The 16,751-nt window shown below is 39.1% G+C and overlaps 2 protein-coding genes across 2 annotated transcripts; both read left to right on the forward strand.

Moving 5' to 3' along the window:
• Positions 1 to 8,175: 8,175 nt before the first annotated feature.
• Positions 8,176 to 10,131, forward strand: LOC140789901 (zinc transporter 8-like). Its single transcript, XM_073139805.1, has 3 exons — positions 8,176 to 8,940; positions 9,131 to 9,280; positions 9,504 to 10,131. Exons 1-3 carry the CDS (start codon positions 8,317 to 8,319, stop codon positions 9,807 to 9,809), a joined length of 1,080 nt encoding a protein of 359 aa, XP_072995906.1. The 5' UTR covers positions 8,176 to 8,316; the 3' UTR covers positions 9,810 to 10,131.
• Positions 10,132 to 12,112: 1,981 nt separating this feature from the next.
• Positions 12,113 to 16,052, forward strand: LOC140788992 (probable xylan O-acetyltransferase 10). Its single transcript, XM_073138559.1, has 6 exons — positions 12,113 to 12,517; positions 12,604 to 12,820; positions 14,777 to 14,948; positions 15,030 to 15,229; positions 15,317 to 15,475; positions 15,589 to 16,052. Exons 1-6 carry the CDS (start codon positions 12,277 to 12,279, stop codon positions 15,926 to 15,928), a joined length of 1,329 nt encoding a protein of 442 aa, XP_072994660.1. The 5' UTR covers positions 12,113 to 12,276; the 3' UTR covers positions 15,929 to 16,052.
• The last annotated feature ends 699 nt before the right edge of the window (positions 16,053 to 16,751 follow it).

Consider the following 16,751-nt stretch of genomic DNA (forward strand, 5'->3'; position numbering starts at 1 on the left):
TGTGTTCGGAGGGTTTATAACATCCTTTATAGTCTCCTTTAAAACTACGAGAAAATTTTAATACATCATTTTATTACTGTACTATTATAAAAATTGGACGAGTTAGCTTATGTGTAATTAGATGCTCTTGGGAAGTTCTTTTTGATATTTTGGCCTAATAATAATGGATGACTATACTCTCCTTTTATCTTTCCTTGTTCTTCTCATTCCTCTTTTTCTTCATTTTATTCTCTCTCTCCCTCCTTCCCGACGACTGATGATGACGCATGAGTAGAGGCGATGGGGCACGGTGGAGCAGCCATTGGGTGCCACAGGACGATGCTTTATTGTGGTGATCTAATTCAACAACAGCATCAGGTCAAAGGACGATAAGGACAATATTCGCGAGGCTCTATTCTCTCCCTGCTAGACAATGCTATTGCCCACGATGACAATGGTGCATGAGTAGGAGACGACGACATGTGGTGGAGCAACGATTGAATGGCATGACAGTGGCGTTGTATTTATAGCACCGCTTTCTACGTTTGTGTTGCCACATTGGCTCTACCATGGAGCAGGCGGCTTTATATGACTGTGTAGATCCAACATCGCGATCCTTCTGGCAAATTCTGTCATTGCCACTACCCTCCTTCAGCGTTCGGCATTGGCCTTGCCCTAGAGTTACTTGAGCTCGTCGTCAGTTGAGCCGCGAGCCTGCGATGTCCTTGGCACACTTGCTGAAGCTGTAGTGACTTCCTGGAAATTGAAAATGACTGAGAGGGAGAGAGAGAGAGAAAGCGGATATGGCGCAGGATAATAAAGTCTTAAATAAACTTAAAATAACTATAGGTTAGTTGAGAGTATTTAATATTTTATAATTTTATTTTATTTTACCGGCTAAATTGATGAGTTTGTTAATTTATTAAAAATATAATTTTTATTAAATATTTTTCATCACTCTTGTTAGCTGTTTTACTTTGCTCCAAAATTTAAAGGGAATATTGTAATTTAAAAAAGTTTAGAGAATTCTTATGAAAACTGGATATAATTTAGGATGTGCAGAAGTAATTAACTCTTATTCTAATTTCTTATACCTATGAGTCTATGCAAATCTGGATATATTTTTTTAATAGATCATGCGTAATCAATAGGCTAAACAAGTAGTTAGGGATCACTTCCATACCCAACCTTCTTATTTTCCATCCTTCTTATTTTCCATCCTTCAATGCGAAAGAGCATTAATTAGAACTCTTTTTTTTTTCCATCCTTCAATGCGAAAGAGCATTAATTAGAAAGGTATGCCATTTTTTCCACTAGTGTCGACATGACGAAGTCATTTCCGAGATGAAGTTCAACAAACCCTTTAGTGAGATTGTACACGTGTCACCATCTTATCCAATATCTAAAGGCGGACGTTGAAGTTTCACTGTGACCCAATCAAATAACCTAATGTAGGGAAATACACACACACACACACACACACACATATATATATATATAATAAGTTACAAAAATGGGTCATGTTTGCTTTGAGTTTAGGGACACCTCCTAAACTCATTTCCTAAACTAGTTCAATAATTAAATATTTTTTATTATTTTTATATTTAATCAAATTTATTCTTAAAAAAATCAAGACTAAAAAATAAGATTAACTGATCGAGTTTGGTCTCAAACTAAATAAAGCGTACAATAGCATTAAACTAAAATTTTCTTGTTAAAACTTGTGATGAATTACTTTCCATAGTTGATTAATAGGTTTAAGTAACTCTTGAGATTAAACTTCATGTCTTAGTGACTTTTATAAAATCATCAATTTCTAATGAAAGGCAATAACGGTGAATAGAACTTGTGATGAATTAATTTTTGTAGTTGATTAATAGATTTCAGTAACTCTTGAGATTTAACGTCATATCTCAGTGACTTTATAAAAGCATCAATTTCTAATGAAAGGCAATTACGGCGAACCAAAGCTTTTGATGAAATCTATCTCTTGATGATTTTTTAACCGTAGAAAATTCTCTAAGAAATTATTCTAGACCTCAAAATATAATCTTTTTGCATTAGCCCCATGCTTTAAGACTTTTTCCTTTATATAGGTGCAATTAAAGAAAGTCCAAGTGGATAATGATATAGCTCTGTGTCAGCCCTAGCTCTACTATGATTTGGCATAGATATTTTATTCCTTCCCTCCCCTCGTGGCTAGGGGATGGGAGCACTGCTTCTTCCTTCTTTTTCCCTCTCTCTTTCTCCCTTATATTATAAGAAGCCTCCTTTACTACTACTCAAAGTTACCATTTCTCATTCCCTTCGATGTCATCCTTCAATACTCTCCCTTCCTCTCTCACCTCCACGTCGCTACCGCTTAACTCCACGCTGCTCGGTGTAGTTGATTTTCCTTGCCATGCCCTCATCCCATAAATCCTCGTCGATGTCACTCCACTTTGCTGCCCCTCACTGTATTTGTCATCCTTCTTCTACTCCCTTCTCTTATTGGATCTGTGCTTGGACGCCGTCCTACCCGGACCCTAACGCTACCTCTCGCCCATTGCCGCTTTTCTCATTGAGCTCGGCTTATTGTTGCTCTTCTCCGTCAATCCTCACTATGTTTGCCATCCTCCTCCTCCTCCCTTCCCTTGTTGGATTTGTGCTTGGTTGTTGTCTCTCCACTAAATCCAAGCTTGTTGCCTCTCCTTTTGTTGCTCTCTACTGTCGCACCTCGTCGCACTTCACTGCCGTCGCAGCATCTCTTCTCCTTGTCGAATGCATGCCTACAGAATTAGAGTGTCGTTTGGTTTTTTTTCTTTTTAATTTGTGTTTCGAGTGGGTGATCTTTTAATCATTCTGTCTCTGTAGAGTCTTAGGATCAAGTTTTGGACTGCTAGATAGATAGAACTTCTAAACTATCGTTGCTCTGCGTTAATTTTAACTATTAAATAAATCGAAAGAAATTAGAGATAAGTTTGTAATCATATATTTCTAATAAAATATTAAAATCCTTACAAAGGTAGTACGATTAGCATAGAAAAAGGTACTATTACGGATAATATCAATCTCCCTATTTAATAAAGTTTTCTCGTACCTGTCAATCTTTCTTATAAAGGAGAAGAGATTTCCTCGTGAAAAAAATAAACGAGGTGAATACAACTGTTATATATGACTGATGAGCATGACGAAGGCTTAGCTCATTCTCGTTGTGGTTCGATGAATCTTTTAAATATGTTAAAAGTATATTTCATCCCTGATATACTATCAGATTACATTCCGAAAGAATAAAAGAAGATAATTCACTTACTATATTATTAAAAATATAATAGTATATAAGAATTTGTTTGGTTTGAGGCTCAGCCTCAAACTCAATTAGTTAATCTTATTTTTTTTAAAAAAAGTAAATTTAATTAGATATCAAAAAATTAAAAAATATTTAATTACTGAACTAGATTAGAGAGTCTCCAAACTCAAAGCAAACAAAGTCTAACATTTTAGAGAGACAGATATTATAACATTTTGGACAATTTGAAGGATAAAATTATATGTTTTTATTTATTCAGAAGACTTATGTGATATGGAGTCGTAGTTTAAAGGCCGCTAAGATACTTTTGCCTACTGTATACATACCTACACAATTATATATATATATATATATATATATATATATATATATATATATCATTTCCTTGCAATTAAACAAGGTGAACAGTTAGTAGCCTATAACAACAGGAATTCCTTAAAAGAAGAATGTATCTAAGCGTTTCCCCAATCGGGCCGAATTCCTTGAAAGAATGACACACACTGACACACTAGAACTACTCCTGATCACCGCTTAGGTCAAAGTCTCCTGGTTGACTCCTCTTATTAAATATCAGTGGCATTCATTAAGTCAAAATTCGCTGTCAGCAGTTGAGAGATAGTCATAGAAGGGGGGCGGGCGTCATTTGCCCTACCTTTGCCAAAGAAGATTCCTTCTCTTTTTGACTCTCCGCTGGGGCCTTCAGCCTTTTGGCCTTACGTTTCATACTATTATTCTAGTGTGCACTCCGTGTGTACTCGACCCGAACTTTGATAGGAGCCTACCTATCAAGCATGGTTTGAATTAATTTCGGGCTTAGGATAACAATAGTGAGATAAATCACTGAGGTGGTGTTTAATCGAGCTTTATTTAATTTTGATTAAATCAATTGAGTAGATAATCATTTTGCCTTAAAAAAATTAAGTTATTAGGTAATAGATTAACAAGAGATAACATGTTGTTGTGTGGCCTATCATACTGGTAAAACTAACTCTAATATCAACAATATACGTAATGTCTTTAACACATCTTCTCATGTTTGACTCTTAATACCACATGTAAATAGCTGATAGATAATAATAATAATAATAATAATAATAATATCAGACATAAACAACCGATAGATAAGAAGATGTATGACTCACCATACCACAATATTAAAAGTTTAGAAAAGTAAAACAAGCTCATGAGCTTTGGGAAAGGTAGCTTTGGTATTATGATTAGATTAATCAAGATTTGACTCATTTAAATTCACCTGAGCTTTCTTCCAAAGTGTAAATCAAACTGAGCTCGAGTGGCTTGATTATTTTCATTCCAGGCCTTGTGCCTTCTCTCTCTCTCTCTCTCTCTCTCTCTCTCTCTCTCTCTCTCTCTCTATATATATATATATATATATCTTGTTTCATCCACAAGTCTGCTGGAAGTAACTCAGCGCACTCGATTTTGGTCCCTCACTTCGTTGCTTTTTGTCTGCACTCTTCTTCTACGTTGCTATCCCTCTACATTGGTTTTCTTTTGTTGGAGTCCACAAATGCCGAATATTTTGGCCCCTACCACTCTGCCATTACAAGATTCCAAAACTCTCTCTCTCTCTCTCTCTCTCTCTCCGTGGAGTCTTTAGGCCACGTTCGTCATTCCCTTGTTATCATTTAGCCTCATTTTAACTTATTCTCCTTTATTAGTGATCTTAGTATTTTCAAACATAAACAAGTTCGTTAAATAACGAAACTATCTATAACATTCTTAAACCAGATTATATTTCTGTGCGAATAATTAGCTCATTTTTGTAACACCCAGCTCCAACCGCAATACAGGCATAAAAGGGTCCGACTTCCATTAGCTCGACAACGATCTCCACTGATCCGAGCACACACAGCCCGACATTAACCAAACCTTAGAAACTTTAACTGAGAATATTCAAGATGTCATAATCACTCATCCCTCGCCAGCCAGCGCGTGAAGAAGTTAAGTGGAGGATGAAGTTGGTCGATGCCTGCAGCTAATTTGCTTGTCTGATGACAAGGATTGGAAGCTATCAAAATGCAGACGTAGTTCATTGCCCAGCTCGAGTTGCAGCTGGGATTCTTTTTATTTTTTTAATATAAAGGAGCAGTAGAGCCTGCCTGCCTGCCTGTTTATATAATCCTTGCTGTGACATCAATGGATTTGTCGAAAGATATAAAATCTTAAATTTAACCGAAGAATTTGCTCAAATTCCTTCGCTAAAACTGATCATCCTCTCGGTCCCTCCCCTACCTTACCAAGGCATAGGAAACTCCCACAGAATTCCAGTCAAAGGGTTGTCGAAATATAACTCTCTCTCTCTCTCTCTCTCTCTCTCTCTCTCTCTCTCTCTCTCTCTCTCTCTCTCTCTCTTAATGGCATCCCTGTGAGTGGAGGCGTACATTATCCCCCTTAAGAATGTAGGTGGATGACGAAGCTATGGTAGTTCTTGGACCCACAAACATTTTATAAGAATTCGAGCAGCCAAAGACAACTCGATGACGTGGCCTTCTTGTTCTTGGCACTCCCTGTCCCAGTTGCATCTGTACCTGAGGAGGGAAGCAAACATGCATGGGTCGTATCAAAAGAAAGTGGTATCTAATAGAAAGAACTAATTAAATATTAAGCTCTGATATAATATAAGTCATATCTGCCATTAAAAGTGGTGACTGGTGAGATCCAATAGATTAGAAATTAAATAAACTACTACGCATAATATTTCCAGACATTTATCTTAATCTATTATGCAGAATGTTTACATGTATAGAGACTTATTTTGGCTTTATAGATTTTATTGCACGGTGGATCTCGAAAGATATGAAAGACTTTCCCTCTAAGTCGTGCATATGACTTTCGGGGAATAAGCCAAATATTCATTTACTCAATTGAAAGCGAGAAAGAGTTTGGTTCTCCAATCTTGAATTTTGGAGCTTATCCAATAATTCAATGATCCTAACTTAAGTTGGAGGGGTTATTCCACCTCATGTTTTCGATGTAGTCCTATATAAAGAAGTGCTTGAAAGAACGGAAACTTCTATTTCTTGTAAGAACGCAATAGTTCGTACTCTTATGCAAGCATTTTAGTTATGATCTTTTAGAAGGATTCAACTGTGTACTTAATGAATAGTAATCTTGGACTAATTATTGGTGATTCTTGACAACCAATTCGCATCAAGTAACAACTAGCTTTGCTCTACAAGCCATTCGTTTCCTTCGTCCTTATCATGCGTGTTCTAACTGGTCAAAAGAATCAGCTAGAATGATATCTATCGTTCGTCCACATTTGTGTTCTCTAGTGAAAAAAAAATTATAGTTTAATACCATGTATTCTATTTCATACCGTATATACTCTCAAGTGTAATTAGTGTGACACAGAGTTATTGTGCACATTCATCGAGGATGACCACCCCTACGCCATGCACCTTGGTACCCCAAAACCCTGAAGGGCTCTGTCAGTGTTCAGTTTCAACCGCCCCTGTCTTCTTCTGTTGACGTTTCCCCACCGGCGTGAAGTACTCCTCCGCAAGCAGCAAAGCCTCGGTGGTATCGAGCCTTTTCTAGAGCAGAAGGATTGAATTAACCCTCGGCGTCACCGGAATATTCCAAAGCTCCTTCCACCCACCCCCAAGAGTCCTCAAGCGGTGCCATGAAAGAATAAATGGAGTTTGCCCTTGGCTCCCCCTTTGGGCGCGGCCACCAAATCCACGCATCTGATAGGGTGGCATCACCCACCGGGGAGAGTCGAGACGTTAAAAGCAAGCTCCTCGCCTCCCATACTGATAAGTCTCTCGTCATTCCAAAGACCCCCACTGAGTACCTCCACCATCATCAGATTCTCATTTAACAGTCTATGGTGCATGACCTTCGGATGCCAACACCAGGGTACGCACCACTGCCAACCCCCAGTTCCGTCGTCGCACCCCCATTAAGCGTTTGGAAGACATGCTTGCCAAGCAAAGCAGTTTTCACCACCTTTAGCCTCGTAACCCCTTGTGGCTTCCAGCACTACGAGGTCAAGCGACCACATCCCAATTGATTAAATGCATTCCTCTGCCTTTACTGTTATCCAAAGGAAAGCTCTCCCTGACAGAGATATTCTTTCACTGGGTACTCTGCTTTTATACCCCTTTGTAGTATGCATACCCTTCATGATCCTTATTTTATTTTTATTTTTTTGCATGATTAGCCGGACACCTTAGTAATAATTGATATAATACAATAAGAGAAGATATGAAAGATAAGCCCAATCCAATTCACCAATAACAAGTAACATAATAAATTAACAGTAGAGATAATAATTCCGCTAAAGTTTGAGAAAATAACATAGCATTACGTTTTTACAACTAAATCATATATTTAAGAGATGTCAATAAAGTTATACTTAAATTTTTTTTTATAATTAATAAGGTCTTTTTTAATAGTTTGACTATCAACTACGTGGACCAGTGCGAAGCCATGATAGACATTTAAGAGAGGAGGACGAAACAAAAAAAAAATCTTGGAGGAGGGAAACGATTTCTTAAGCGATTAGAAAAGATGAATAAAAAAAAATCTTTTCATATCATTTGGTTGTTCGCCATAACAAGAAGCAATGTCAAAGATCATAGAATTTCCTGCCGCGTGTCAATCCTTCGTTTGTTTCCTTATTTTTCGTAATTCCATTAGTCTCTATCCTCCTGCCCTTTTAATTATCTCCCAATCGTGTGAAAATGGTTATGGTTCGTATACTGCGGTAGTTAAACTCGCTACTCCTCGCTATCTTCCAACCGGAAGAGTGTCGACATTAAATTGACAACTTGCCAAATGCCTACTCTCTCCCTCCTATCACGAGGATCAATTAACGAAAGAATTATCTCGCTCATTTCTCAGCATTACTTATTAATACGTCATTTTAGAATCGGCTAATTACGTTTGACTGGAACCTTCACAGCATCGTACTTCTCGTTTCCCAGAAAAACTTCTATATAGTTCCTTCATATGTCCTCCTCTACACTCATCTCTCTCTCTCTCTCTCTCTCTCTCTCTCTCTCTCTCTCTAATAGATATAGATGAAGACGACCAACCTTGCCTTCCTACTCCTCGCCCTCTCCCTCGTTCCCCTCCTCGCCCGCGGAGACTGCGACTGCGCCGCCGACGAGGCCGGCCGCGACAAAGCCAAAGCCAGGCCGCTAAAGATCGCCGCCTTCTTCTCCATCCTCATCTGCGGCGCCATCGGCTGCAGCATCCCGAATCTCGGCAAGAAGATCCCCGCCTTGAGCCCCGAGAGAGACGTCTTCTTCGTCATCAAGGCCTTCGCGGCCGGCGTGATCCTCGCCACCGGCTTCATCCACATACTCCCCGATGCTTTCGACGATCTCACGTCGCCGTGCCTGAGCGACAAACCGTGGCAGGACTTCCCGTTCGCCGGCTTCGCCGCGATGATTGGGGCCCTGGGCACGCTCATGGTCGACACGGTCGCGACCGGCTACTTCACCCGGTTGCAGTCCAAGAAGGCGGCGGCGGCCGTGGGCACGGTGGTGAAGACAGTCGACATGGAGAAGGCGGACAGGGAGAATGGTGACGATGGCCATGTGCACACGCATGCCACGCACGGCCATGCGCATGGAGCCAGCGTACTCGCCGCCGCCGCCAGCGGCCCGGAGCCCCTCATCCGGCAGCGAGTCATCTCTCAGGTATATCTCATTACAAGTAGTACGGAGAAGGTGATAGCAACGCGTGGAAGTTTGAAATTTCAATCCTTTATTTTTGTTTAATATCTACTGGTCATTAGGATAGCATATCTTACCATCCGTAAAAAGTGCATCTATCTTAAACTAATTATTACTTCAGCATCTCACTGCAGTCGGTTGGTGAATTATTTAGGTACTGGAATTGGGCATAATTGTTCACTCGGTAATCATTGGGATATCATTAGGAGCATCTGAGAGCCCCTCCACTATTAGGCCCCTCGTAGCCGCCTTGAGCTTCCACCAGTTCTTCGAAGGCATGGGCCTCGGAGGATGCATCGTACAGGTATATATTCCCCCCTACGCTTTATTAAATTTTAGGTGCTAAGTCTCGATCGGTACCAAGTCGATAAGTTTCGGTGTTATTCTCAAGAAAAGGAAAAGAGAGAGAGAGAGAGAGAGATGGTATTTGATACTTCTTTTGCGAGGAGTGAGATATTTCTAGAGCATAATTTAAGTAAACTATAAACTAAGTCTTATTCAACTATCGTTCTGTATCACTTTCGCAGGCAAAATTTAAGGTTAGATCAGTTGTTACGATGATATTGTTTTTCTCGCTTACAACACCCGTTGGAATTGCGGTGGGCATCGGGATATCAAGTGTTTACAACGAAAATAGTCCGACGGCGCTAATCGTCGAAGGGCTTCTTAACTCCGTTGCTTCTGGGATTCTAATCTACATGGCTCTTGTCGACCTCCTCGCAGAAGATTTCATGAACCCAAGGGTGCAAAACAAGGGAAAGTTGCAGCTTATGATAAATGTTTCATTACTAATAGGAGCTGGATTAATGTCTCTCCTTGCTAAATGGGCTTGAATGGGTTTTAGATTGATTCACACAATGTAGTAACAAGAGTCTGGCGAAATAAGAAAAATGTAGCAATGCTTTTTGTCTATCCTTTCAACTCGTATTAAATGGGCCTTCTTTTGGTCCTAATAGGCTTCAGCAAGGCCCATTACCGATTTTATTATTCTCTTAACATGGTCTTAAATTGAAGATCCTGCTTTTGGCCCAATGGGCTTTAAACATCATTTGTAGTGTGATTACTGTTTTAAAATTTTCTTGTATAATAAGTTGTAATTGGGTTTGAAATTTTGAAAGATTATAGTGCTTAGTGTATCCCGTTTATATTGTCAAATTAGTGGAGGCTTGCTCTTTGAATTTTAACCATCAATAAAACTTGTTTCTACAGTTGCTTTGCTGATATTAATTGACTATTAAAGTAACACTTAGGTACAATGCTTTTACAGTAACTATAAGTACCAAAGAAAGATTAAGTATGAAAAATAAAGATTTAAGCTTAAATTATCATTGTAGCTCAGTAATTCAGTCTTACTAACCCATGACGGAGATCTCTCTAATAGGTAAATTCACTTATAGTTTATAACTTACGGGTTTGTGATTGAAAATAAATATATAAATAAAGATTTACTGTCCAGCTATGTGCTGTAATGGGCTTCCCAATTGGCCCAATGGGCAATGTATCAAACTAACTCGTATGAGGCTTTTCACTCTAGAAATATCTACCTACTTTTTAGATTTATTGTGAGAAATTCTCTAACATTATAGTTATTAAAACCGGATCGAATTAGGTAGTCAAACCGGTGAACTATCCATCAAGCCAGTATGATTTTGTTATAGGACCGGAAATATAATTGACATAGTAAAAACTGACTGACATATCAATTCAAACCTAAATATTAGTTAAAAGTGATTAGATTGCTTAGCCTAAATATTAATTAGAAATGACTAAATAATAGAAGAAATAAAATCGTATTGCTTTTATAGATATTTTTATAAATCTTAATTATTTTAACATATAAATATATTATTAAACATTTAATATATTCTAAACAAAACAATATGCTAGGTGACCCACTGAATAAACCGGCAATCCATTGATCCGGTTAGAAGTCAATATTCGATTCAGTTCTTATAAGTATGATTTAGATACTCGCGAATGGAAACCTTTTATGGGTATATTTACCAAAAAAGAACTATCTCATTAGAGAATAGAAAAGCTTTGAGTCTGACATGATTAATAAAAGATTAGATCATTCTCCAACGACTAAAGCTGGAGTAGTTCTAGGGAGCACACTAAACTGGAGCCTGGAGGGAAAGCTTAACAAATTATTAGTGCTATGTTATGGACCATTAGCATATTTATAAGCTATGTTGAAGTGTCTTAATCCGTCATAAAGAATCTACTAGTCTATGCCCACCCAATCCCTTTGGCATCAATGCTAGGGGCCATTAACACACTTATAGGATGTATGGAAGTATTCAACTCATGGGCATCAATCTTTAATCATGAAGGCTAATTGACAACTAGAACGATCATGATTGTCTCACCACTAAACTTGTTATGAAGACTGATTCCTACTTTAATTAATCAAGCGGTCTTACTCAAGTATTTATGTGAAGGCATGTCACCACACCAGATCTTCACAAACTTCTAGCTGGAAATAAAAACAATGCATGAGATGATCTCAATGACATGGGAGGAAACAAGGGAAAAAAGGAGAGAATAAAGGCAGTCATTCATTCGCCTCCTCCAATTTCTGGAGAGGGAGATCCAGAGACCAGTAGAAGTTGTATTCTCCCACCGGAAGACCCAGCAATTATGGTCATTCTAAAGCAATCACCGAATAATCTCAATTAGTTGATCAAACCCCTTGTGAAATTTGCCCATGATAACAACTGCCCTCCTCCACGAGGATCGATTTGTAATCAATAGATTAAGCTTTTTGTTTTGGTGGATGGCAGTAGTTTATTTTATCATCGGGTTAAAGCTTGAAACCACTCTTTGGACATTGTGTGGGAGTGGGTGGTGATATTGGAGAGGCATGTCACTTTTTTCCCAACAGCTGAGGTTGATATCTCACCAAATCTCTTTTTAATCTCTATTTTTTTTATCATTAATACTCTCTTTCCTCATTCACCGAACATTAATCCCTCTCCCCTCTCCCCTCTCCGAAGAGTGGTTGAAACTTGAAAGAATTAGACAGCAAAGCCGAATAAAAATTTGCATTAATTAATTGTTTGTTGAATTGCTTTCTATGACAGCGGATTCAAAACCTTTACTTTGTACCTTTCCTGTACTCCTAAAAACGTGAATTGCACTTCTCCAATCCCATTTCTAGCCTCACAAATTCAATAACTTAATTGTATGACACCTAAGACCAAGTTGGTCAAATCTGGCTAAATGGTCTGGCTCGAGTTTGGGTTCGAGTCTGGAGGGGGGGAGAGTTAAGAGTATAGAGAGAGATTAATTCTTTCCCTTATGGATATCATCGACTCCAATTTAAAGTCTTTCTACTTTCCTTCTCAAGAGCGTGAAGCCAAGATGAAGCCTCTCTCCCCCAATAGAAGACCTCATCTCCTCACTTCCTACCTCCTCACCTTATCCTTCATCATCTTCGTCGCCGTCCTCCACGGCGAGGACTTCATCTACATCCTCTGTCACCCTCTTGTGCACCACCCCGGGGGACAACAACAACAACAGCTAGTATCAAATAATAAAGGTAAGAAGAGATGCGTGCCGGTAGAGTGGCACCTTAGATTTGGATACTGGAGTTGTCGGCGTGCTAATAGCTTGATGTTTGAATAGAGAAGGATCATGAAGTGGCGACCTTCGCCATTGGGGAGAATGAGGAGGGTTGTGATATCTTCCAAGGGGAGTGGATCTACGACGACAAGTGGCGGCCGATGTACGCGGAGGAGGAGTGCCCTTACATCCAACCCCAGCTGACGTGCCAAGCCCATGGCCGGCCGGACAATGGCTACCAGCACTGGAGATGGAAGCCTCATGGTTGCTCTCTTCCAAGGTACACCACCACCTCCTCCTCCTCCTCCTTTTGCTATACTCTCTCTCTCTCTCTCTCTCTCTCTCTCTTATTCATTAATTAATTATTATTATTATTAGCAATTCAACCAAATTTGTTGGGCAGCTGCAGGGAGCCTTTTAATTATTGTCCTTATTTTCTTGTCATAATTTGTTTTTGTTTCTGGACAAAAATGTCTCTACTCCTCTTGACGATTGAGAAGCTTACTAGGTGGTCCAGATTCGACAGGTGTCACTAAGGCCGGTTGGAGAAGTAATGAAACACCATTGCCCAAACCTAGAAACGAATAGCAAGCTTTTCCTAAATCGAGCACTATTCAGGTTTTACTTAGATCGATTTGATTAATTTTTTACTTTTAACCAGCCGTGGGGGGGTTTTTTTTTTAAAAACTTTTTCTTTTGTTATCTCGAAATTTAATTAAATTAAAATTTCTCTCTCCCTCTCGAAATTTTGAGTCCGTAGAACAAATTATAAAGGTAGTGGTTTATAGGGATGAATATATACTTGATTAAGACCTTCTTAAAATCTATAGGGATGAATATGTATGGATATTTATAATTACTTTCCTCTAACTAAAAGTTACGAGAAAACACCGTACCGGACCATTGGGAAAGTGAAACATTTTTTTATATTATATATTGAATATACTACATGACATCCTCCAACTCTATAGGTCCGCATTTGAAGTCAATAATGCCCCCACACGTCTCTTCCTACTTGCATCTATAAAAGATTATATATATATATATTTGTTGAGAAAAAGAACCCAGTAACTTCGATTTCAAGTGCCAGAATTGAAGTCTGGAAGCTATGATTCCTAGGACTGGTGAGCTGGGACACCACATTGTTCGATTATTAGCTAGCTAGGGTCCAAGTGTACTTTGATATAAATATATGGAGAACACCTGCAGTGTATATGGATGGATGGATGGATACATATGTAAGGCAGTGTACATAGTAGTATCATTCTCCTAATATTAAAACTAAACTGCAGATTAGCTTACAAATGCTACTGGTATCATGTGTTATGGTTATACATGGGAGGGGAGCTTCTGGGCCCATCTTGTACGTTTCTGGAGCGTTTTGTAACTGTGTGATTAATTAATCTATTTTCATGTTGCCGATATATATATATATATATATATATTAATTTTTCGAAAAATAGTAAGATAGGTTTCCAATGATAATACTCCGACCAGCACAACACCATTTAAGTCCTGTCCGTGTCGGTGCATGTCATGTGATGGTGTACATGCACATCAGCACATGCACCACATGCGGTGCTCATCCTGCCACTGCATTATGCACGCACTTACTTTTATGACCCATGGCATGCTCTTCTTCAACATCGATGCTTGGCCTTTTGTCGTGTCTTCGATTGGACCGAAGGGGACGTTGCGTTCGGCTAATTGGTTGTGTCGTCAAATCGATCGACCCATGTATTATTATATTAACCTCTTCTAAGACCAACGCACGCAGAGATGGGTCGGTGGTCTTCGATTCAAAGAATAAGAGCACCGAGCACGGGATGGCATCGTACAAATTTAGGTGCATTGATTCATTAATTGCTGCCTTTGGTCGACGTTTATTAATATTATCTTAATAAGAATATGTTATTTTAATATCGGGTTTAAATTAATTTTACAGTTTTACGTTTCCCTCTCCGTAGGACTTATATAGAGGAAGAGTCAAGACTCGAGAGGACTTACATATGGCCACCGGCTACCCTAACACATTGCCCCTGTTAGCACTTGAACGAGTATAGGTAAATTAAGTAATATTTTAGTGACTAATTGTAGGAGGATGTTCTTAGAGGCAGGCAATAAAAGCAAGGTAAATGCTCATATAGTAGGGGGTTTAAAAAAAAAAAACTAATAAGAGCAGAATATAGTGTGTAAAATATAAACTTCTCTCACTGTGGACTTTCCATTTGAACAGCTTCAATGCCACTCTAATGCTGGAAATGCTACGAGGAAAACGCTTGATGTTTGTCGGGGATTCCTTGAATCGTGGACAGTTTGTTTCCATGGTATGTCTCCTGCATCGAGTCATCCCAGAGAGTGCAAAATCCATGGAAACCAACGATTCACTCACAGTCTTCAAAGCTAAGGTACAGACTACGTACGTTAGCCTCATTTACAATTCTTTTTTACTTTAATGTCTAGAGCTAATGCCCGTTGATTTCTCTTAGGATTACAATGCTTCGATCGAGTTCTATTGGGCTCCCTTCCTCGTCGAGTCCAACTCCGACGACGCGGTCGTTCACAGAGTAACGGATAGGATTGTTCGAGTGAAGTCTATTTATAAGCATGCTCAGCACTGGAAGGGAGCTGACATCTTGGTCTTCAACACCTATCTCTGGTGGATGAATGGTGGCAAGATGAAGATCATGTATGCCGAGCTCTCTCACTCTCTCTGAGTTCCTTTAAAGTTTAAGCTGACACAGAACGAAAGATTTAATCTTTTGGTCGTTTTCAGGCAAGGCTCCTTCCATGATGAGCTGAAGAACATCACAGAGATCAAAAGAGAGGACGCGTATAGCTTGGCATTGCAGAGTATGTTGAGATGGGTGGAGGAGAACATGGATCCTCACAAGACAAGAGTGTTCTTCGCCACCATGTCTCCTTCTCATTGGAGGTGAGTTTCTGATGCAGCTCTATGCATGGATCACTTTTAACCTTTAGAGACATGCATACATAAGTTTAAACTAATTTCCTACTTATGAATCTACCATGGCACTCATTTGGCAGGAGCAAAGATTGGGGAGACGAGGAAGAGGGCAACTGCTACAATCAAACAACTCCTATCAAGGATCCATCATACTGGAGCCCTGGAACCAGCAAGAGCATGATGAGAGTGCTGAAGAACGTATTCAGCACTAGTAGAGTCCCCATGACCCTTCTCAACATCACCCAGCTCTCGGAGTACCGCAAGGATGCACACACCCAGATATACAAGCAGCAGTGGGGACCTATCCCTCCTGAGAAGCTTGCCGACCCCAAGAGCTATGCAGATTGCGTGCATTGGTGCTTGCCTGGTTTGCAAGATACATGGAATGAGCTGCTCTATGCTAAGCTCTTCTTCCCATAGAGGATGCTTCTATACTTTTTTGTCTATTTATACTTGCCATTTATTCCCTACTCTGAAAAAAAGAAAAAAGAATCAAGTATATATTTTTTTTATACATCACGTACTAACGTTGTTTCTGCTGGAATTCTAATCTACATCTTGTCCCCCGACCCCTAAGTGTGAGAAAAGTTGGAACATGCCTTTGAATGCTGGACACTATGGAGCTCTAGCTTCGTTCCAGTAGTTATAGAGAACTTACATGTCATGCATGCATGTACGCCACTCATAGTAGAGTTTGAATAATACAAAAGAAATTTTATGTTTGAATGGTTGAGTCCGAACAAAAAGAAATATCAATGGGATTGATGGGTTATTGTAGCAGATTCCAGTTGTTGGGTTGTTATAGTTGACTCTAATTATATATCTTGAATAATACAAAGATCATTAAGATGTAATTTCCTTTTTATAAAATAGGCATATAAAAGTCTGGTCGTGTCCCTTTCAAGTATGTTAGCATTCATTTTGCTGTAAATAGATGTGTTGTAGTGGGCGACTGAAGGCATAGTTGGTTGACACTAAATGTAGTTTCTGGCCTTATTATTATTCAATACTGTCGTGCACCAGTAATGTGTCTTAATGTGATAGTATCTTCAAGAGAATGCTTTTGAGTGATGTACATGGTCACTAATAATATATTTTAATTGATTAAGGTGAAGACCTTTTTTTTTGTTTGGTCTCGTGAACTCATGGAAAAGTGCTCTTGTAGTCTTGTAATTAATTTGAAGACATGGGATAATTTGCTACTTGTAACAGTTATATCATCTACATGAACTAAGACAAACAT

The sequence above is a fragment of the Typha latifolia genome, chromosome 5, assembly GCF_019914945.1.
Source record: "Typha latifolia isolate L0001 chromosome 5, TyphaL0001v2, whole genome shotgun sequence".
NCBI lineage: Eukaryota > Viridiplantae > Streptophyta > Magnoliopsida > Poales > Typhaceae > Typha > Typha latifolia.

Bases quoted from the DNA above. Each gene is read 5' to 3' on its own strand.
- LOC140789901 (XM_073139805.1), top strand. From the start codon at position 8,317: ATGAAGACGACCAACCTTGCCTTCCTACTCCTCGCCCTCTCCCTCGTT. The intron at 8,941-9,130 runs GTATATCTCATT...TGAATTATTTAG, and splicing joins GGCAGCGAGTCATCTCTCAG to GTACTGGAATTGGGCATAAT. The intron at 9,281-9,503 runs GTATATATTCCC...TCACTTTCGCAG, and splicing joins TCGGAGGATGCATCGTACAG to GCAAAATTTAAGGTTAGATC.
- LOC140788992 (XM_073138559.1), top strand. From the start codon at position 12,277: ATGGATATCATCGACTCCAATTTAAAGTCTTTCTACTTTCCTTCTCAA. The intron at 14,949-15,029 runs GTACAGACTACG...GATTTCTCTTAG, and splicing joins TCACAGTCTTCAAAGCTAAG to GATTACAATGCTTCGATCGA. The intron at 15,230-15,316 runs GTATGCCGAGCT...GGTCGTTTTCAG, and splicing joins GGTGGCAAGATGAAGATCAT to GCAAGGCTCCTTCCATGATG.